At 54.9% G+C, this 21,373-nt stretch overlaps 3 protein-coding genes across 4 annotated transcripts in view; all 3 read left to right on the forward strand.

Annotated features, from left to right (window-relative positions):
- Nucleotides 1–21,373, forward strand: part of KLK9 (kallikrein related peptidase 9) — a 43,627-nt gene that overhangs the window by 12,138 nt on the left and 10,116 nt on the right. Inside the window, exons 3-8 of the mRNA XM_073886552.1 lie at nt 6,676–6,731; nt 7,187–7,346; nt 8,098–8,357; nt 9,274–9,407; nt 10,332–10,484; nt 12,421–12,467. Of these exons, the coding sequence (XP_073742653.1) occupies nt 6,676–6,731; nt 7,187–7,346; nt 8,098–8,357; nt 9,274–9,407; nt 10,332–10,484; nt 12,421–12,467 (810 nt within the window). The remainder of the gene's footprint in view (nt 1–6,675; nt 6,732–7,186; nt 7,347–8,097; nt 8,358–9,273; nt 9,408–10,331; nt 10,485–12,420; nt 12,468–21,373) is intronic.
- On the forward strand, nt 11,556–16,152 carry KLK11 (kallikrein related peptidase 11). 2 transcript variants are annotated; one of them, XM_025850052.2, is made up of 6 exons: nt 11,556–11,639; nt 13,260–13,334; nt 13,795–13,951; nt 14,311–14,576; nt 15,161–15,297; nt 15,711–16,152. In XM_025850052.2, exons 2-6 carry the CDS (start codon nt 13,298–13,300, stop codon nt 15,861–15,863), a joined length of 750 nt encoding a protein of 249 aa, XP_025705837.1. In that variant the 5' UTR covers nt 11,556–11,639; nt 13,260–13,297; the 3' UTR covers nt 15,864–16,152. The 2 variants fall into 2 exon arrangements, with proteins under 2 accessions (XP_025705837.1, XP_025705838.1); XM_025850053.2 differs by having other exon boundaries at nt 15,161–15,255.
- KLK10 (kallikrein related peptidase 10) lies at nt 18,491–21,253 on the forward strand. Its single transcript, XM_025850051.2, has 5 exons — nt 18,491–18,581; nt 19,238–19,421; nt 20,015–20,289; nt 20,443–20,576; nt 21,101–21,253. Exons 1-5 carry the CDS (start codon nt 18,491–18,493, stop codon nt 21,251–21,253), a joined length of 837 nt encoding a protein of 278 aa, XP_025705836.1.

Consider the following 21,373-nt stretch of genomic DNA (forward strand, 5'->3'; position numbering starts at 1 on the left):
AGAGCACACATGAGAGAGGGGAGGATCAGAGGGAGAAGCAGACTCCCCGCCGAGCAGGGACCCTGATGTGGGACTCGATCCCGGGACTCCAGGATCATGACCTGAGCCGAAGGCAGTCGCTTAACCAACTGAGCTACCCAGGCGCCCGTCTCTTGTAGTTTTTAAAAGGATTTAAAAAATAAAATAAAATAAAAAATAAAAGGCTATGCAATAAAAAATACAATAGCAGAAGGTACTCATTGATAAAGGTGACAAAGAATACATAGTAACAAAGATAATAGCAAAGATACACAGTAATAAAAGCAATAGCAAAAGATACACAGTAACAAAGATAATAGCAAAGATGTGCAATGGTGAGGACAATAGCAGAAAGGGAAGGAGACAAAAGGAATAAGGTAATAAGGAAAACAAAAGAGGGACTTGTACATATCACTCACAATAATGTGCCACCAGTGAATTCCTCTCTGCACACCTGAGGCTTTAGAACACTCTAATCACAAACTAATGATGTACTATATGTTGGCTGACTGAACATAATAAGAAAAAAAAAAGATCTAAATATATTAATACATTTAAAAAAAAATAGCACCTACGTGGTGAGAGGGGTCTTGGGAGGATTAATTGCATTAATATGTGAAAAGCACTCAGAACACCTGCCACCCGAGTGAGTGCTTACTGAGCAGTGCTCTCATTAGTACGGATCATTGTTCTTACTGACAAAATTGTTATGATGATTTGTCTCCAAGGCCCCAGAGCCAGAGCAGACAGCCTTGGGCGATTTGGGAGCAGCCAGCTGGGGATTTGGGAGAATGGGAGGCGGCCGCCCAAATCCTTCTTGTGGAACAAAAAATAATGACATACCTGAGTTGGAGGTTCTGCCTGGCCAACAACACCTTAATTCAGAAAGGCTGGCCAGGTGGCCAGGCTTCTCAGGCATCCCTCTGCCCGCCCTCCCTCCCTCTCCTGGGATTTTGCAGCCACTTGCCCTCCTCTTCCTGTTTTCGCTCAGGGGAATTTTAATAACAATGGGATCCTGTGCAGGAGGGATTTGGAAAGCTGGTGGTTGTGAGGGAGGGGCTAGAAAAGTCTTTTGGAAAAGACTGAAGAGACTGAAAGCCTTCGGAAGGGGAGTGTGTCAGAGGTGTAACCACGCTTCCCAGCGTTGGCCTGGCACATCAAGCCCTTGCTTTTTATCCTCCCAAGGCCCCAGATGGGGAGATGTCAGCTCCTAGACTAGACTCAGGCTAAGGAGTTCTCCCTCTAGCCTGAAGGGTCCAGGCCAAGCTCAGCCACTTCCCCTACTGAGAGGCCTTTTACGAGGGACTAGGCTGGACTTCCCAGCCTAGTAGGGGTATTGGTCTCTGCACGCAATCCCAATGTGTGGAGGTGGGGTTCCCCAACACCATCAAGCAACTGTCCCACAGTTTAGGTTAACTACACTATCTACCAGGAGGTACTGTCAGATCACATAGGTTAAGGGCTCAGTCCTGCAAGACTGCCCCCTACCTCTGCCTTCGGATGCCAATCTCATGTCCTAGTTCTTTACCTGTGCTTCTGGACAAGTGCTATATAGATCGGAGGGTTCCACGACATCCCCCTTGGGTTGGAAAACTTTGCCAGAGCGGCTCACAGAACTCAGAGAAACATTTTACTTACTTGATCACCAGTTTACTGTAAAAGGATAAAACTCAGAACAGCCAGGTAGAAGAGATGGATAGGGCAAGATTTGTGGGAAGGGGTACGGAACTTCCTTACCCTGTCTGGGTGCACCATTCTCTCTGCATGTGTTCACCAACCTGGAAACTCTCTGAGCCCCGTCCTTTTGGGTATTTGTGGAGGCTTCAGGGCATAGGCACAATTGATTGACTCATTGTCCATTGGTGATTGATTCCATCTGCAGTCCCAGTCCTCTCCCATTCTTAGGTGCTTTCCCCGAAAGTCATTCACAGGACAAAAGACACTTTTTTTTTTTTTTTTTTATGTCTTTTGCTTTCTTAGGAAATTCCTAGAGTTTTAGGAGCTCTGTGCCAGGAATGGGGACTAAGACCAAAAACATACTTCTTATCCTAAATCACAATATCACAGGGGCAATGGGCATATAAGCCCAAGTTTCCATTCTAACGAGTTCAATGACAAGACAAAAGAAGCAGACAGGCTGTGTGGGAGGGTAGAGGGGGCGGAGGCCCAAGGGAGGACTTTTGGAGGAGAGATGATGGAGGATAATGTTGTAGCCACCCCACAGAAACCGATGGACTCCTCCATCTGAAAGTTGGCGCACATGTCTGGCCTGACGTGCCACACATGCACTACAGGGTCCCTCCTGCCTCTGGGGGTGGCCACATTTGGCACTGTGAACAGGAGTGTAGATGACCACGGGGTCTTTCTCATCATGCTGTCCTGCTCACTGGCCCTGCTGGCTGCTGGTGAACATGCATTTGAGACTGTGCTGCTTGGCACTGCATCTGCTGTTGCAGACTTAACCAACCCAAGTCAGAAGCTTCCATAGTTGGCCTTCAGGAACAGAGGTGTGGGGCTGGGGGCTTCCATCAAGTGGCTCTGGGTAGCATGTCTGCGTGCAGACCTCTCTGTGTGCCTCTTCCCAGCTCAAGAGTTCTGGGCAGGGGCGGAGTTGGAGGGGGTGGGCTGAAAGTTCCAACGCTCTAATCATGCTGTTGGTTCTCCTGGCAAGCAGATTGCCTTTTCCTCACCTCAGCAGCATAAATTCTGGTAGGGTTGAAAGCAGATTTTGGCTCAGGTCATGATATCAGGGTCTTGAGATGGACCCGGGGCAGGCTCTGGGCTCAGCGCAGAGTTGGCTTGTCTCTCTCCCTGCCCTAGCCGAGCAAGACACTAATGGCTGCAGAGGGCCAGACCTCTGGAGGCAGATTTCCGGGCCAGGAGCCAGGGAGCAGTGAGTGGTGGCTGCAGTCTTGGGATGGGATGTCTCAGAAGGAAGAGATCACTGGGTGCTAGGGAGAATCAGTGTCCCAAGGGTCCAGACCAGAGGACCGGCTGGGAGCTAGGGCCACAAGATGGAGCGAGCAGGGTCTGAGAACAGGTTGGTGGGGCATTTGGGGAGCTGGGTTTGGGTCACCCAGGAGGCTGTTGGATGCACAGACCTGAAGCCAGGGAGAGACTAAGAGCCATGCTATCGCAAGTGACAGGTGAAACTGCCCCGTGTATGCAGTCAGTGTGGAGAACAAGGCTTAGAACAGGCCCTGGGAACACCTTTGTTTGTCAAGGCACCAGGAGAGGAAAAAAGGCCTATTCATTACTGAGAGGCAGAAAGTGGGAGGGAAACCAGAAATGCATGAAGGAGGAAGGGGCAGGCCAGGTGGAATGCTGCCTGAAGGCTGAGTAAAGTGAGGACCAGGAGACCACGGGATTGCTCAATAGGGAAGTCTCTGGAGACCCAAAAAGACAGAGGCTGTGGGGGGCAAGCGGTGAGGAGATCTCTGTGGATAGGTTTGACTGGGAAGGATGGAAGAGAAACAGGGCAAGGCTCTGAGAGTGGTGGGGGGCCACTGGTTCTGATGCAACTCTGTGGTCCCACTGTCACCCAGCAGAGGGTCAGGCACACAGGGCATTTTGAAATGTTTGTTGAGTGAATGCATGAGTGAATGAATTGGACAGAGAAATAGAAGAGAGAGAGATAGAGATAGAGACAGAAGACAAAGAATAGCAGCAAGCTGTAACTGATAGTTCTTCACGGCTGAGAAAAAGATTCTGTCATCTAAGTCAGCTTTGAAAATTCTTTCTTCAGAAAGAAACTGGGAAGGGCAATTTTGAGAGTGTCTTCACTTAATGTACCTGATCTTCTCACCCATATTTTGTTGCCTTGTTTGATGATCCCAAGAGGAAGTAGTGTGTGGACAGGGAGCTGCCTCCCAGCCCTATCTTTCAGATGAACAAACGGAGGTCAAGCCAAAGCCTGATAGCCCCCAGTGAGTCATGGTGTGAGCTGAGGTTTCAGCCCAGTCTGTAGGATTCCAAAAGCTATCCTACTTTGAAACCTGTAAGAACATTCCTACGTTCTTCTGTTCACCCCTGTACTCATTCAGTTAGCCATTCATTTGTTCATCCATGTCTTTGGACAATGATTAATGATACAGGCTCTGGAGACAGCCTGCTTGGGTTCAAACTCTGGCTCTGGTACTTGCCAGCTGCATGACTATGGGTGAGTGACTTTATCCAGTCCTGCCTCAGTTTCCACATCTGTGATGGTCTCCATGCTGTGGGCCCTCAGCCCAGGTGTTGGCATAGCTGAGTTCTCTCTAGGAAACAGGCTGCATGTTGAGCTTACAATGATGCCCAACAGTAAAGCGTGGAGCTCGGGACTTGAGAGCTCTGGGGTCCTCCCCAGGGGAGGTGGCAAAGGTGCTCAGAGCTTTCCCTGAGTGCGGGAGGTGTGAGCATGAGGTTGTGAGCCAGTCCGTGCCCTCTTGAAGCTTCCAGCTACAAAAGAAGGGATTGGCTTTTTCCAGAAGCCACAAACTGCAAGACTGTATGTCAAAAGAGAACCACCAGGTAGCCACTCCCCACTCCCTATAGCCCCGGCACCACCAATCTGCTTTTTGTCCCTGTGCATGCGCCTGTTCTGGACATTTCACATACATGGGATCATACAAGATGTGGCCTTTGCGACTGACTTCTTTCATCCTAGCATACTGTTTTCAAAGTTCATCCACATTGTGGCAGGTGTCAGTGCCGCACTCCTTTTTCTGGCTGCATAATACTCCATGGTATGGATAGACCGTATTTTATTTACCATTCATCATGGGATGGACATCAGCTTCATGGGTACAGAGTCTCTTTTGGGGCTGAAGAAAATGTCCTGGAATTAGGTTGTGGTGATGGTTGCACAGTGGGTTGAGTGTGGTGGAATTCACTGAATTGTGGACTTGAAAATTGTTCAAGTGCTAAGTTTTATGTTATGTGAATTTTACTTTAAAAAAGTAGAGGCAAGGCACCTGGGTGGCTCAGTCGTTAAGCATCTGCCTTCAGCTCAGGTCATGATCCCAGGGTCCTGGGATCGAGCCCCATGTCGGGGCTCCCTGCTCCACGGGAAGCCTGCTTCTCCTTCTCCCTCTGCCATCCTCCCCCACCCCAACTTGTGCTCTCTCTCTCTCTCTGTCAAATAAATGAATAAATAAATCTTTAAAAAAAGTAGAGGCAGAAAGAGAAGACAAGAGAGAGTGCGAGAGAGAAAGAAATCTGTGGGGGAACCATAGGTGTTTGGGGGTTTTTGCTGATATTTTATTTTATTTTAAAGACTTCTTACGGTAAGTAATCTCTACACCCAACGTGAGGTTTGAACGTGCAACCGCAAGATCAAGAGTTGGCATGCTCTACTGACTGAGCCAGTCAGGTGCCCCGGCCAGTATTTTAAAATCAGGAAATGTCCTACCATAAATTTGAATTTCCAGCTTCTTTTGAAAAGCCATGGGAACTGACAGTGCTGGTGTGTGTTCCAGAGGGCAGCTCCCGACTGGAGCTGAGAGTGAATTTTATTGCATGTAAATTGCATCTCCATAAAAGCAGAGCCCCCAGAAATCCAGAAATAGAGAGGGCTTGAGTTAGGTGGTGTTTCAAAACAAATCAAAAGCTAAAGACAGCACAGATTGTCTTGTCCCTGGTTCTCTCTCCATCCCCTGTCCCTTTCTTTCTCGGTGGAAGCCCTCATGCAGAAAATAACCCACAGACTTTCAAGGAACTAGATAAATGGACTACATGCTGATAGGAAGAGTGGGCTTCTTTGCAGGAAACGGGGTGAACCGTGCATTGAGAAAATTCAATTAGAATAAACTCTGGGGAACCCAGTTTAGAAACCTCTTCAGTCTCTTCCTGATCACCTATTTCGAAATCTCTTCCTTCTCTTTCTGGGCTCTCTCTGCTCTTGCTTTCCCTGCTTCTCCCTTCCACTGTCTGAGCTCTTAGCCACCTACCCTCCTGCCTATTTCCTGCACAGGGTGGGGAGGGGCCCGAGTGTGGGCGCCCCCACCCTCCCTCAGCTTTCCTCACCTCGTCGGGAATCGGGATTAGAACCCAGCTCCCAGATCACCTTGAGTCATGGGTCTCTGGCACTGGCTTGGAGAGGAGGGGAGAAGGAGTGGGGTCGGGTCTTCACCCCACAACCGTCCTGGCCCCCTCCACCACCCCCCCATTTAGTTGTAAAGCTCAATTAGGTGCCACTAGAGTTTCTACAGGATTAGAGGGTGCCCCACCCCATGTCTTCCTGCTCCCCTTCCCTCAACCAGGAAATTGCATGGGCTGGGACAAAGAGAGTTAAAAGCTGTGTCACCTGCCGGTCTGGGGCAGACAGACGGAAGGAGGGGGACAGGTGGGGCAGCATGACAGGTGGCTGAGAAGCCAGGTGGACAGTGGGAGAGTTGACTGGCAGGGTGGCAGGTGGATGACAGAACAGGCAGGTAGTGGACAGACAGATAACAGAGACAGACAGGCTGAAACTGTGACAGCCACATGGAGGTCCCAGCAGGCAGATGGACAAGGTGAGGAGGGGGCAGGTGGTCACCAATAGGGTGACACCCAAGGCAGACAGAGAGGGGGATGGGCAGGCATCCCGTCCTCTTGGGAGTTGCTGGTGGGAGGGGTGGGCAAAGCAAGGGGTGAGTTGACAGGGAAAGGGCCATGTCTGAGATCCCCCACGTTTCCCAGGACCTGGAGGCAGGCCACCCTGGGTTCCAGCATCTTGTTGCTCCTCTCTGTTACTGGTGAGTTCCCCAGGAGGATGGGAGCCCCATCTCCCCTTCCAGGTTTTGTCCCCAGCCTGGCACGGAGGAGGGCAAGGGGCTCCCTCTGTACCTCCGATCACCTCCACCTCTTGGGGCCCTGCCACCTCTGTCCCCCTGTATGTTTTGCACTATCTCTCCTCTGTGTCTTCCTGTCACCATGCCTCTGTCCTTTCTCTCTCTCTGTGGATCTCTGTCTCTGTCTCCCTCTTATCTTTAAGTATCCCTCTGCCTTTTTCTCTTTCTCTTCCTCTCTGTGTCTCTGGGCATTGCTGGGTCTTTTCGTATTTGTCACTGTGTCCATGTCTCCCCGACCCTCACTCTCTCTCAGGGGCTCTCTTTCTCTTGTGTCTTCGTCTCTGCATCTCTCTCCCTATCTCTGACTCCCAGTCTCTAGATCTCTGACCCCATCTCTCTGGCCCACACCCCGTCCTCAGGGCTCAGTCAACCCGCCACAGAGAAGATTATCAAAGGCAAGGAGTGTGCCCGTCACTCGCAGCCTTGGCAGGTGGGGCTGTTTGAGGGCACCCGCCTGCGCTGTGGGGGCGTCCTCATTGACCGCAGGTGGGTCCTCACAGCGGCTCACTGCAGTGGCAGGTAAGCCCCTGTCTGGATGGTCCCTTCTAGGGGTAGGCAAAGGAAAGGTGGTGGGAAAGGGAGCCCTCAGGGTAAGGGCTCAGGAGAGGGGGGTGCCATGGAGCAAGGAGATGGTCCTGCCACAAGAAGGTCTGAGACTAGACAAAGAGTAAGACTTCCTCAACAGTGGGCTGGGGTGAGGTGGGGAGGGCAGGAAGGGTCCTGGAACCTGCCCACCTACCTGCTCCTTTCCCTTGTGTTCCCCTTCCTTCCCAGATGACCTCTGTCACCATCCCAGCCTTTCTCTGACCCAGTCTGGGCAACCTCTCTGGGCCTCAACGGTCCCATCTGTAAAATGAAGGGACTGGACTTTTCCAGTCTGAAACTTCGAGGTTTTTTCAAAAGGGAAGTTTCAGACACGAAGAGATGGATTGATTCAGGGACAGAACAGAGAGAGTCCACTCATTACTCACTCGTTCCTTCAGCTGAGGGTGCTGACAGCCCAGGCAGCCTCTAGGTGGTAAGAACAGAGCAGTGAGTATGACAGTTGGATGTCTCTGCCTCAGCTAAGAGGATCAGGAAGGGACAGAGATGCAGGGGCTCGGGGAGAAGTAGGCAAACACAGGAAATGGAAAGATGGTGACAGAGGTGAGAGACAGAGCAAGCCTGTGAGGGAGTGAGGACAGACACTGAGATGCAGAACAGCAGAGAGGCTGGAGGGCCGGGGATCCAGGGGCCCACCCTACCCTCACTGAGCCACCTTGACCCCCAGCAGGTACTGGGTGCGTCTGGGGGAGCACAGCCTCACCAGGCTGGACTGGACGGAGCAGATCCGGCGCAGCGGCTTCTCCATGACCCACCCTGGCTACCAGGGAGCCCTGCATAACCATGACAATGACCTCCGGCTCCTGCGACTGGGCACCCCCGTCCCTTTGACTCGCAGCATCCAGCCCCTGGCCCTGCCCACCACCTGTGCAGCGGCCGGCACCAAGTGCCAGATCTCAGGCTGGGGCATCACCAATCAACTATGGAGTAAGGGGACATCAGTGTCAGGGCTCAGGATGGGCAAAGTCTGGGGTGTAGGGCAAGAGATCAGGAGTCATGCCATTTCAACAGAAGGCTGTGTCAAGGGTCAAACATGAGGACTGTGGTGTGGGGTCAGAGATCATGGTGGGCCAGGGGTCTTGGGAGTCAAAGTGGTTAAGGGGTTGGGTATAGAGTCAGAAGTCATGGGTCAGGATGTGGTTGTAGGCCAGAGTTATGGCAGGGGTCATCAGACTGGAGCAAAAGGCATATATAAATAGAATCTTGGGGTAACGGGTCATGGACTCGAGTGTTAGAGGTCACTGTAGAATTGAGGACATGGGATCCAGATGTTGCACAAGCTGGCCATAATCTGAGGGTGGAAACTGGGTTCGATCAGGGATCACTGGTCTGGGATTGGAAGCCCTAGAGGTTAGGGGTCATGAGGTCCCGGCTCAAATAAACAGGGAAAATAAGTCACTTTGGAGTTGGCACCAATGGTTTATCGCTGAGTTTAGAAGTTTAAGAGAAGACGAGGAGTGTAGGGTCTGGAGACAGAGAGGGAACAGGAGGTCAAGTTGGGGCCTAAGTATAATAAGATTGAAGGTCAAAGGTCACAGCATCTGGAATTTAAAGAGAAAAGTGGGTCTGGATTCATCGCTTCTGAGGTTGGAGGGACAAAGGGTGTCTTGAGTTATGGCACTCAGTCATAGGTTAAAGGTCGGGGGACTGGGTCAATGAACTGGGGCAAGGGTCACTATGAAATGAAGTAATAAATCTGAAATTTAAACGTTTGCAGATTGTAGTGGGGGGTCATAGGAAAAGGGCAGGGTATAGACTTATATTTGGCTTCCTTGAGTCGTGGGAGGTAGCCTCCAAATGGGAAGCTTTGGGAAACCCTGTGGCTTCTGTCTTCCACCCCCAGACCCATTCCCGGACCTGCTGCAATGCCTCAATGTCTCCATCGTTTCCAGTGCCACCTGCCGGGCTGTGTTCCCCGGGAGAATCACGGACAACATGGTGTGTGCCAGCGGCACGGAAGGGGCGGATGCCTGCCAGGTGAGTGAATGCCGGCACCGCATGGTCACCCAGGGCAGGAAGCTGGGGACAGAGCAGGGAGGATGGGGGGGGAGAGAGATGTGGTCAGAAAGACCTTCCTTCTGGATCCGGAGGCGCAGGATAAGGCAGGAAGAGCCAGGTGATGGAGGACAAAGAGAAGGAGGGGTGGGTGGAGAGAACAGAGGGAGGGAGGGAACAGAGAAGGACAGATGGGAGGGGCACAGGAGAGGGAGAGGAAGAGGAAGAGAAGGTGGGGGAGGGCAAAGAGGTGGCAGAGATTTGGAACTGAGGTGTGTAACCGGTTGTCTCTCCCCATTCCATCCTCCAACTGATGCTGGCTCAGGCAAGAGCGAGAGAATCTAGCCTGGAGGCAGGAAAGGAGGCTGGTGGTCTCTCCTGCCCTCGAATTGGGTTCCCTTGCTCCCTCGGCTCCTCCAGGTTGGAGGCTGCCCCACCCCACTGGCTAAGGCTCCAGCCTTTGTGCCTGAGAGAACCTTTATAGATCCCGCCTTCCTTTGCTGGGATTGGTCACTGATGGTGGTGCTCTTTCCCTCATTGGTTAGCACACCAGCCAGTCATCCTCTATAGAATTCTTATAGGTCCCCGCCTCCTTTGCTGGGATTGGTCGTTGAAGATACTCATTGGTCAGAGCTCTAGCCGTTGTCCCTGAGAGACCCCCTCCCCCACCTTTTATGGAGTCCTGCCTTCCCTGGGATTGGCGTCCTAGGAACAGCATGTTCTTCCCTGTTGATCCGTCACTGCTGTGGAGGGAACGTGGGGGACGTGGCAGTGCTCTTCTCTGATAACCAGGCTTGGATCCTCTGTCTTCAGGGCCTGGGAATGGGTTTGGGGGTCGGGGCAAGGACAATGGGAACAGGATTTCTCCCTTATTCATTTGGTGCTGCTTCTCCTTCTGCATTCCAGGGCGACTCTGGGGGCCCCCTGGTGTGCGGAGGAGTCCTTCAGGGTCTGGTGTCCTGGGGGACCGTGGAGCCTTGCGGGCAAGAAGGCATCCCAGGGGTCTACACCAATATTTGCAAATATGTGGACTGGATCCGGATGGTCATGAGGAACAACTAACCTGCTCCCTCCACCTCCACCCCTCAGCTTGGGGGCCACACTGACTGGCCCTCGGAGCACCAACGCGTCCTCCGTTATCACCCCTGGCTCCAGCTCCCCTTGGACTGGGGATCTTCTTCCCAGAGCTCCAACTCCAGCCAGCCCTTCTAAGTCCCAAGTTTGGCGGAGGAAGGAATGTGTGACTTCCTGGAATAAATATAACGAGCTATGTCTGTCTATTTGATATCCCTGTGCTGGTTGACACAGGAGGGAGGCTCATCAGTCCCCCAATCACAGGTGTAGGAATAGAGACCACAGAGGGCAAGAGTTTTCCCTCAGGGGTCACTCAGGAACGGAGGAGAAAAGGTTACTTATAACAATAAAAATAAGGGCCTTTTTTTTTTTCTCTATCCAGCACTTTAGGAACAGTGCCCATGAAGGACCTGAGGAGGGGGGAAATTATTGGCCCCAAAATACCAAATGAAAATTGCAAAATCAAAATTCACGACCATTTAATTAAATGTCTATAAAATGTAACATTCTTCCACCTGGCCAATTCCAACTTGGCTTTGCTGGAGCTGTTGAGCACACATTATATTTAATGTGGGATGTGGGTTCGTTTTAATATGTCTGTGATGATGGAAGGCGGGTGTAGCCTTGGAAAGCAAGAGGAACCAGCCTAGGTCTTAAAGTAATCCTGCCCACCCCTTGGGTTCTGTCCTCACCGCCATCCAGGAGGTGCAAAGGGAGCTTCTCCCCAGTGAGTGGAAGGGGGATTTGGGGTGGGAGAGTGAAGGCTGATGGTGACAGCGAGGGAACACTTGCTGGATACCGGCAGTGCTCGGCTCTCCTGGAGTCTTCATCCCAACCACCCCAAGGCAGGGCTGTCCCCCCATGTCGCAGATGAAGAAACTGAGCCTCACCAGGGTGGAGTTCCTTGGCTCACGTCACTGTGGTAGGAAGAGGCAGAGCCGGGGTTTGAGGCCAGGGCTGGCTGCCTTAGGAACCTATACCCAGTCGTCTTGCCCCACTTCTGGTTAGGGGAGAGAGGAGGGCAAGACAGAGAGCAGGAGATCTCACTGATAACAAGCAGGCCCGGAAATAGAGGGATCGGCAGACAGGAAATTGAGGTGGCTCAGATTCGGAAGTCATCGGACCTAAGTCTCGCAGCGAGTAAGTGCCACAGCTGGATTTGGGGGCGCCCCAGGGTTCCCGGGAGGCGGAGGCAGGAGGGGGGAGTGGAGGGAAGGGAAGGGGGCAGAAGTGAAGCCCCAGAGGAGCGCTAGGGTTTGGGGCCTTGCAGAGGGCTGACTCCCTTTCCTGGGCCTTGATTCCCACAGGCCCCAACCTGCCTCCCCCACCCTCCCGTCCTGCCCCTTCCTTCGGCTGGCAGCAGCCCCACCTCTGTGACGCCCCAGTTTCCCCCCTCCTTGGAATGGAGAAGGGAGGGCCCAGAAGAAGCCAGGGGCCCACCTGGGCTTGGGCTGTGGGAAGGGAGGAGCAGGGACAGGAGGAGAGACACAGAGCCTGGGAGGATGAGGTGGAGGGAGAGGGAGAGGAGGTGGAGGGAGGCAGAGACCAAGAGACACAAAGAAAGATAAAGAATTAAAGGAGTCCTGCAGAGAGGTACTGGGAGAGACACAGAGATAGACAAAAAGACGGAAAGGCACAGGCACAGAGAGGCAAAGAGAAATATGGCCACGGAGTTACAGAAAGGAAGCAACCAGCAGAGATGAAGAGAGAGACAGACCAGGACGGATGCGGGGTGGGGTGTGGGGGGCAGAAACAGAGAGAAGAGGGGCTTGGAGAGGTGACAGAGGCAGACCGGCAGGCACACACACCCCATCCCCAGGGCTGTAAGGCAGGGCTAGGAGGCCCAGTCATCAGGGCCACCCCGCACCTGCCTTTCACCTGATGCTCTGACCCAATCTGCCTTTGACCCAAACCGCCACAGCTGCTGCCGCCACCAACCCAGCACCCAGGGCCCCAGTGCCAGAGCCCGTGAGTCGGGCAGGGAAGGGAAGACCCTCTTGCAGGCGCCTGTGCTCCTGGAGCAAGTCAGGCCTCCCTGCCTCCACACCATTTCTCCCTCTGCTCTGTCCTTCTCGGCTTGGGTGGGTGCTCTCTGTCTCTCTGTCTCTCCAACTGGCTGCCCTGCCCCCGACTTCAGTGACCTCTGATCCCCGCTTTGATAGCTGAATCCAGCCCTCCACCCCACCCCCCTGCAGGCCAGGGCAGCCGAGGGCACTTGCCCTTCCCCTGACCAGCCCCGCCCAGTTCCATCTGTCTGTCCTTCAAAGGGGCAGGGATTCAGAAGGACAGGGCCCGTCCCAGGCTGAGCCCCCTACTGCATGCCGGGCAGCCCTCAAAGGGCCCATATCACCCTGGGGTGGATGCAGAATGGGGCTGGGGGGGCCGGGCCAGGTCTCAGGAGGGCAAGAAGGAAAACATTCTCCCAGATGCATCTCACAGGTACTATGGCTGACTTAAAACAGGGCCAGCTAATACCTTGCCCCAGCCAAAGCCCCTCGCAGCATCTGCCACATCCTCCTTGGCTCTGGCTATGAGAAGCTTTTAGCTGAGATCAGGCCCCTCCAAGGCCACCTTGATACCAAAGATTTGTTTTAAAGGTTTGGAGGCTGGGATGCTGTGAGAACTTGGGTATTCCTCCAACCCTGTTGTTTCTCCCTGGGGGCAGCCAGAGCAGGCTGGGGAGGGAGGAGAGGGCACGAACCAGCCCCTCCATAGTCTCCCCATAAAGTGATTGGGCCCCTTGTCCCTTCTTGTTCCCAGAAGAACCTGGGGCCTGCCCTTCCCCTCTCCAGGCCAAGATGATTCTTCGATTAATCATGCTTGCTCTGCTGACAGGTACGGTAGGGGATGGGGAAGGGCAGGGGCCTCCCTCTCCAATCTCTAGGCTCCCTCAACCCTCTGTAACTGGCTACTGACTGAGCCAATGCTGAAAATATAGAATAACGCATAGGGCACCTAAATGGATATAGGAGCCATAATAAGGTCCCGATGCCCCTTGCTGCATAATCCCTTTAGATGCTAGAATGGGGAGAGGTCAAGGAGGGTCCCAGGGGAGGGGCCGGGGCAGCTGCAGTGGGGCAGAAGACACTCCAACAGCGCAGAACGGTAGCTACTGACCTTGCAAGCAGTACGGAAGGATTTCGGTTTGATACCTGGCTGGCCTATCCAGACAGTGCCTCCCAGCGGGACACCAGGCTGAGACCCAGACCACCCACCCCTTGTCTGCTCTCCCCACCCCCACTTTTGGGAGTTCTCTCATGCCTGAGCCCCCTCTTTTGCCCTCACTCCCCTCCAGGGCATGTAGGGGGAGAGACCAGGATCATCAAGGGGTATGAGTGCTCTCCTCATTCCCAGCCCTGGCAGGTGGCTCTGTTCCAGAAGACACGGCTGCTCTGTGGGGCAACCCTCATCGCTCCCAAATGGCTCCTGACAGCAGCTCACTGCCGCAAGCCGTGGGTGCGGGGGCTGGGGCGGGCCGGCAGGGGGCTGGAGATGGAGAGATGGATGGAGAGGGGCTTGGGGATGGGGAGGATACAATCGGGTCCAGGATGGGCGTGGGTGGGGTAGCATGGATGATGGACACCGAGACAGGATGGAAGGACGGAAGCCATCGGACCTGGGATGGCGCTGGAATGGGGATATGGTTGGGGAGGGGTCCAGTGGGAAGTGGGGGTGAGGTCGGAAGTGGGGCTGTGTTCCTTTGTTCTCTCCGGGGCTCTCACCCCTTCCCCTTCCCCCATGTCTCTCCCCACCTCCCCTCTCTTGTCTCTCCCTGACCTTCCATCTCTGACCGCCCTCTCTCCCACCTCAGCCGATACGTGGTTCATCTGGGGGAACACAACCTCCAGCGGCGGGATGGCTGTGAGCAGACCCGAATGGCCACTGAGTCCTTCCCCCACCCAGACTTCAACAACAGCCTCCCCAACAAAGACCACCGCAATGACATCATGCTGGTGAAGATGACGACAGCAGCCTTCATCACTGGGGCCGTCCGACCGCTCACCCTGTCATCTAACTGTGTCACTGCTGGCACCCGCTGCCTCATTTCCGGCTGGGGCACCACAACCAGCCCCCAGTGTAGGGGCTCCAGAGGGGGACACGGAGGGGGGCGGGTGACCCCGGTTGTGGAAGGACAGAGGGAACCAGAGGAACCTGCAGAGGGGAGAGTCCCAGAGTACGAGAGTATGAGAGGGGGATCCCTGGGGGTGTCAGTGGTGGGATAAGTCAACCCTGGCGGTGTCAGTGGTGGGATAAGTCAAAAAGAAGAGGGAAAACGTAAGAGCTGGGGGGCTGTGTGGAGACAAAAGTCTGGGCCTTGGGGTCAGACAGATATGATGTGCAATGCCAGATCCACGACCTGCTCGTTGTAGGACCTCAGGCACGTGGCTTCCCCTCTCTGAACCTTGGTTTTCTTCTCTATAAAATGAGGATAATCACACCCACCTACTAGGGCTGGATTAGAGATAGTGTATATAGAACGACTGGCATAATACATTTACTCGGTACCATTACCAGTGCTATTGCTGCGAGCACAGAAATGAGTTGGCTGTAAGCAAGAAGGACAGGGACTGGCTGTGGTGTGGGTGCAAGGCAGGCACTACAGGGTGGGGAAGGGGACCAGGGGCTCTCGTTTTCCACACCCCTTCATGCCGTTTCCACAGTGCACCTGCCCCATGCCTTGCGATGCGCCAACATCACCATCATTAAGCAGGAGGAGTGTGAGAAGGCCTACCCTGGCAACATCACGGACACCATGGTGTGTGCCAGTGTTCGGGAAGAGGGCAAGGATTCCTGCCAGGTCAGGGGGCAGGGCCTGGGTCTCCAGCCACCCATCCCATTCCCATCTCCTGGGATGAGATCCACAATCTCATTCCCAACCCTGACCCTGTCTCCCCTTGCCACCCCAACTCCATGTCCACCCCTAGTTCCCATTCCAAACCTCCAAGGGATCCCCAGCTCCATCCCCATTCCCACCCCTATTCCCAGCCCCAACCATCCCCCAATCAACCCTAACCCCATCTTTATTGCCACCCACAGCTCCAGCCTCATCCCCAGTCGTCCCGCCAACCCCATCCTCAGTCTCCACCCCACTCCTAACACCATCCCTACAACATCCCAACACCACCTCCTCCCTAACACGGCGCCCAACCCTGCCCCCCCTCCCATGGCCACTCCTCCTTTCTGACTTGTTGTCTCTCTCTCCATACCCAGGGTGACTCTGGGGGCCCTCTGGTCTGTGATGGATCTCTTCAAGGCATTATCTCCTGGGGCCAGGACCCGTGCGCTCTCACCAGAAAGCCTGGTGTCTATACAAAGGTCTGCAAATATGTAGACTGGATCCAGAAGACTATGGAGAATAACTAGCCAGGACCAGCCCAACACCCCTGATTTCTACTTGCCGATGTTGCTCTTGTTCATTCTGTTAACAGTCAAGCCAGAGCAAGGACACCTTTGTGTATTTTTTCGGCCTCCTTGACTATGAGAGATGCTATAGCTTAATAATCAACTTGGGGTTTGGAATCAGTGAGGCCTGGGTTCAAATCTTGCCTTGTACTAATTTGTGATTCTGGGAGAGATAATATTTGGTTCACTGTTGTATCCCCAAGCCCCAGAGACAGTTTCTGGCACTCACCAAGGTTTCAATAAATACTTACTGAACAAATGAATCTTTGGAGTGCTTACTATATGCCAGACCATGATCCAGGGGCTTTTAGATATATCAACTAACTTAATCTTCACAAAGATTAAGTGCCATTATTATGCCCATTTTGCAGATGAGGTAACTGGGTACAGAGAAACAAGTCACTTGCTCATAGTCACACTGCCAGTAAGGAGAAGAGCAAGGAATCTAAAGCAAGGTCTTTTCTTTTCCTTTTTCTTTCTTTCTTTCTCTATTTTATTTTTTTTTTAAGATTTTATTTATTTATTTGACTGAGAGAGACACAGTGAGAGAAGGAACACAAGCAGGGGGAGTGGGAGAGGGAGAAGTAGGCTTCCCGCCGAGCAGGGAGCCCGATGCGGGGCTCGATCCCAGGACCTGGGATCATGACCCGAGCCGAAGGCAGACGCTTAACAACTGAGCCACCCAGGCACCTCTCTTTCCTTCTCTCTTTAAAGCAAGCTGATTTCTTAACTACCAAGCGGAACTGCCTTGATTGAGGCTGTTTTCTTATCAGTAAAATCGTGCACTTATAAGAATGATAGCCCAGTAGGTACATCAGCCTGCACATAATTAAGACCTAAGAGAAGGAGCTATCACTGTTTTTCTTTCCAACCTCCAGGCGAGGTAGTTCCTCCACACTAGTGCAGCCAGTATGATAACCACTAACCATACGAGGCCTTTTAAGTTAAAATGACCTCACATATCAAATGCTCTGTAGTCACACCTAGGACTGCTGTGTTGAATAGCACACACAGGGCATTTCCACTGTTGTAGAGAGTTCAACTGGATAGTGCGGAGTCAACCTCTGCAGTTAACTCAATTCCCACTGGAAAAGATGCCCCACAACTAGTCCAGAACTCAGGATCTTTTTTGACGTCCTGCTCGGCTTTCAGGGGAGGTTGCTGGCGCGAGGAGTAAGAGCCCAGAGCTGGAACTGGGCCCTCCCGGTTGTTAGGTGGACTTGCTGTGTGACCTTCTGTGAGTCACTGCCTTCTCTGAGCCTCGATTCCTCACCTGAAAGGAGGGGGTTAGTTCAGGTCATACTGATGCTCCTCTGTGGCCTTGGCCTCCTGTGATTCATGGGCCCGTGTGTCATCTGAAGGCACACGGATGGCAGGGAGGATGTGATGTGACCACACTTGGGTGTGATGCGCAGCGCGCCCCCCCCAGCAGGAGGAAGAGGGGCGCTAGTCACTGGGACACACAGTGAGCCCACTGCTCAGGCTGTGGGAGTGGGCTCAGCCCAGAGCTTCGCGCTGGCTCTGGGGCTCTGCCTCGTTCCCTCTCTGCCCCCTTTCTATGTCCGTGATTTCTTCTTTTCTTTGTCTCTGTGTGTCCCAGTCTCTGTGTCTTCTACCCTTTCCTTCCATCTGCCTCCCTCTCTCCTGGCCAGCATTCTGGCTTTTCTCAGTCACTAGGTCTGCATTTCCCTGTTTGCTTTCCTCTCTCTTGGTTGTAATCACCTCTTTCCAACATTATCTCTGAGACCCGGAGGCTACCTGGGAACATGGCATGCTCTCTCCCCACTGAGAAGACTTTTTGGAATAGGACACCTGGGGAATCCCCATGGAGTCCAGCTCCAAAAAGGGTGTTTGGGGCTCTAGAAGAAGCCTGTATTCCTGGGGCCCCTCCCAGAGCAGGAATCTGGGGCCTAGGTTGGGTGCCAGTCCCACCCACGGTATAATTAGGGAGAGGGAAAGGGAGGGAGTGAATCCCTGGGGGGAGGGTGGGGAAATTTCCGGGCTCTTCGAGGTTAAAAGGGAAGGCCAGGCCAGGGGTCCCAGGGCAGAGGATTCCGGTGGCCCACTCGGCAGGGCAGAGGCATTCTTGGGTCTACTCCCTCCTTTCCAGCAGCGACTCCCAGGTGAGGTGGGATGCACCTCACCCTAGTAGGGGCGGGTCGCGGGAGCATGGGTGGGGACCTTTGGGTCGCGGACAGCCCTGTTTGAACCTCAGTTTCCCTATCTATGGCACGCGCCTCTGAGCCTCGGACCCTGGCCGCACCTGCGAAGGAGGGCGAACCCCAAAAGCTGCTTGGCGGGCAGTCCGGGAAAGCTCGGGCTGGGACCTCATTCCCCCCTCTGGTGTAGGGAGGTCAGGAGGACGCCAGGAGGGGCGTCATTAGGGTAATTGTGCCCACGTCGGGTATTCCGGCCCGAATCGCCAGTCTGTCCCTCAGCCCCTGAGATTTGCGCCGGCGGTTCAGCGGGTCCCCGCGGGGTGGGTTGGCCCAGGCCGGGCGGACGGGAGCGGTGGGGTGGGTGTGCGGGTGTCTGTGACGGAGTATCTGTTTTAATTCGCTCTCCCCCCCGCAGCCTCGGTCCTGGCCATGGGACCTCCATACTTCCACCTGTGCCCCGCCTCCCGCGCCCGGGCCCTGGCGAGGCTGCTACTGCCGCTGCTCGTGACGCAACTGTGGGGTGAGGCGGGGGACAGGGCTTGGCGGGAGGTCCCAGGGAGAGGGTGCTCTCCTCACCAACCCCCGCGCACCGCTCCTCCTCTGGGGACCCCAGCACCCACCCGCCGATCCAGAGGAGGCTCGCCCCTAAGTCAGCCCCACCCCTCGCCGAGCTTCGCTCCAGGGCCCCCCTCCCCCGGCCCCAGTTTGGATCCCTACTCCTTTCCCCTCTTGGCTTCCCTTCCCGGCCCCTTACTAACCCCGGCCCCTCTCTCGGTCCCATTCTGTCCCCGCCCCGTCTTCGTCCGCCCATTTCTCCCCGGGCTTGCCTTACGGCTTTGGCCCTCGCCCCTCTCTCCGCCCGCCGCTCTATTCCCGCCCCTGCTCCTCAAGCTCCGCCGCGATCTGCCCTCGCCCCCTGGTGGCCCCGTCGCGTTCCATTCGCGCTCTGCTCCGAGAGCGGCGCTCTGTCCCTCCAGTCTCACCCAGTCCGCTCTATTCCGGCCTCCTTTCTCTTCCCCGCCGTTCTTCCCCTCCCACTTCCATTCGGTTCCTGCAGGACCCCCAATTTCCACCCCCCCGGCTTCTCTGGTTCTGGCTGCGGAGCCCCCCCAGCTCCGGCCCTAAACCCAGCCCTTGTCCTGCCGGCTCTGATCTCCACCCCTTTTCTTTCTCCAGCCGCGGAGGCGGTGCTGCTCCCCAGAAACGACACGGGCTTGGACCTTGTGGCCTCAGGCGCTCCATGCGCACGCGGTTCGCAGCCCTGGCAGGTCTCCCTCTTCAATGGCCTCTCATTCCACTGCGCGGGCGTCCTGGTGGACAAGAGTTGGGTGCTCACAGCCGCGCACTGCGGGAACAGCAAGTAGGGGGAGCCCCTCGGGGCAGCCAGTGAGGGGCTGTGGAGGCAGGCCCGGGGGAGAGGGCGGGAAGGGCTGGGGCACTTGAATCCATGTGGGAGTCAGTTCCGGAGGGCTTCCTGTAGGAGGAGGGAGGGGTGTGTGTGTGTGTGTGTGTGTGTGTGTGTGTGTGTGTGTGTGGCCGCCAGGGGGCGGTGTGGTCCTTCTGAGCGTTTCTGGGCCCGTCCACGACCCCTGTCTTGCTGATACTCCTTGGGTTCCATTGAAGTGTAGATAGTTGTATGCAACAGAAGTCAGGGTTTGACTGAGGAAATTGTTCACCTCATGAGTCCGCACTGAGGGAGGAAGGAAGAGGTGGGCTTACCCAGGTGGACCCTTGCCCTCAATTCTTGCAGAACTCAGAGACCCAAACACCTGATCATTCTTCCCCATGTCCCAAGAACTCAGATCCCCAGCTCCCTTCTCCCACACCACCTCCTCCCTCAGACCCAGGAGTCCAGGCTCCTACCCTGCTACCAGTACCCTCCTTCCCAGGGACTCAGAGTCTGGTCGCAGTCCCTAAGGAGGCTTTGCCCCCATATATCTCTTCCCTTCCTAGTCCTCTGTGGGCTCGCATCGGGGACGACCACCTGCTCCTCCTCCAGGGTGAGCAGCTCCGCCGGACCACTCGCCACGTTATCCACCCCAAGTACCGCCAGGGCTCAGGCCCCATCCTGCCTAGGCGGACAGACGAGCATGACCTCATGCTGCTGAAGCTGGCCAGGCCTGCTGTGCTGGGGCCTCGCATCCAGACCCTGCGCCTGCCCTACCACTGTGCCCAGCCTGGAGATCAGTGCCAGGTTGCTGGCTGGGGCACCACGGCTACCCGAAGAGGCAAGAGCTGGGGGCCCTGAGGCCTGTATCCTGGGGAATACTTTGAGGGCCAGGACTTTGGGTCTGAGGGAGGAGGGGGCTGGGGGTGTGGACTCCTGGGTCCTGGAGGATTAGGGGCTGGCCACGGGTTTACCTACTGTTTTCTCCCATCAGTGAAGTACAACAGGGGCCTGAGTTGCTCCAGGGTCACTGTCCTGAGCCCTAAAGACTGCGAGGTCTTCTACCCTGGTGTCGTCACCAGCAACATGATATGTGCGGGACTGGACCAGGGTCAGGACCCCTGCCAGGTAAGGACTGGCCAGGATGGGTCTCGGACTCATGGGAGCCAGGATGGGGAAGTTATGAGAAATCAGAAGGCCCTGTCCCTGTCCCCAACCCCAGCCCGGTGCCATCCCCGTGTCCGACACTATTCTGTCTCTACCCCATCTTCATCCCCGTGTGTGACTCTCCACCTGTTCGTGCCCGGCCCTACCCACTTACCACCGCATCCTCAACAGCATTCCCATCTTCAGGCCGGTCCTAAACCCCGACCCCATCCCTACTCTCCATCCGTCTTCATCCCCTCACCTGCCACAAGCTACAACGCCAGGGCCATCACATTCCCATTCTCATCCCCACCCCCCGCCGTCCGATGTCCACAGCCCCCAGGCCAGTCCCACCCAACCCAAGCTCATACTTAATTCCAACGCCACCCCAAGCTCATCTTTACCCAAACGTAACTCCAGCCCTGCCCAAACCTCTTCGCTATCACTATCCCAGACCCCCAAGTGGGTCCATGTATTTATTTGATCTCTCCTCTTCCCACCCCCAGAGTGACTCTGGTGGCCCTCTGGTCTGTGATGAGACCCTGCAGGGCATCCTTTCATGGGGCGTTTACCCCTGCGGCTCTGCTCAGCATCCAGCTGTCTACACCCAGATCTGCAAATACAGCTCCTGGATAGAGAAAACCATACGCTCCAATTGATCCAGAGGTCCTGCCACTCCGCCAGCTGCCCTCTTGCTCCTTCCCCCGCAGTGCAGGGGCTGAACCCTCCCCCTGCCCCTTTCGAACCTCCGCCGCCCATCTACACCTCCTAACATCTCT

This window comes from Callorhinus ursinus, unplaced genomic scaffold, assembly GCF_003265705.2.
Source record: "Callorhinus ursinus isolate GAN/ISIS: 27379988/994484 unplaced genomic scaffold, GSC_fseal_2.0 scaffold71, whole genome shotgun sequence".
NCBI classification, from domain to species: Eukaryota; Metazoa; Chordata; class Mammalia; order Carnivora; family Otariidae; genus Callorhinus; species Callorhinus ursinus.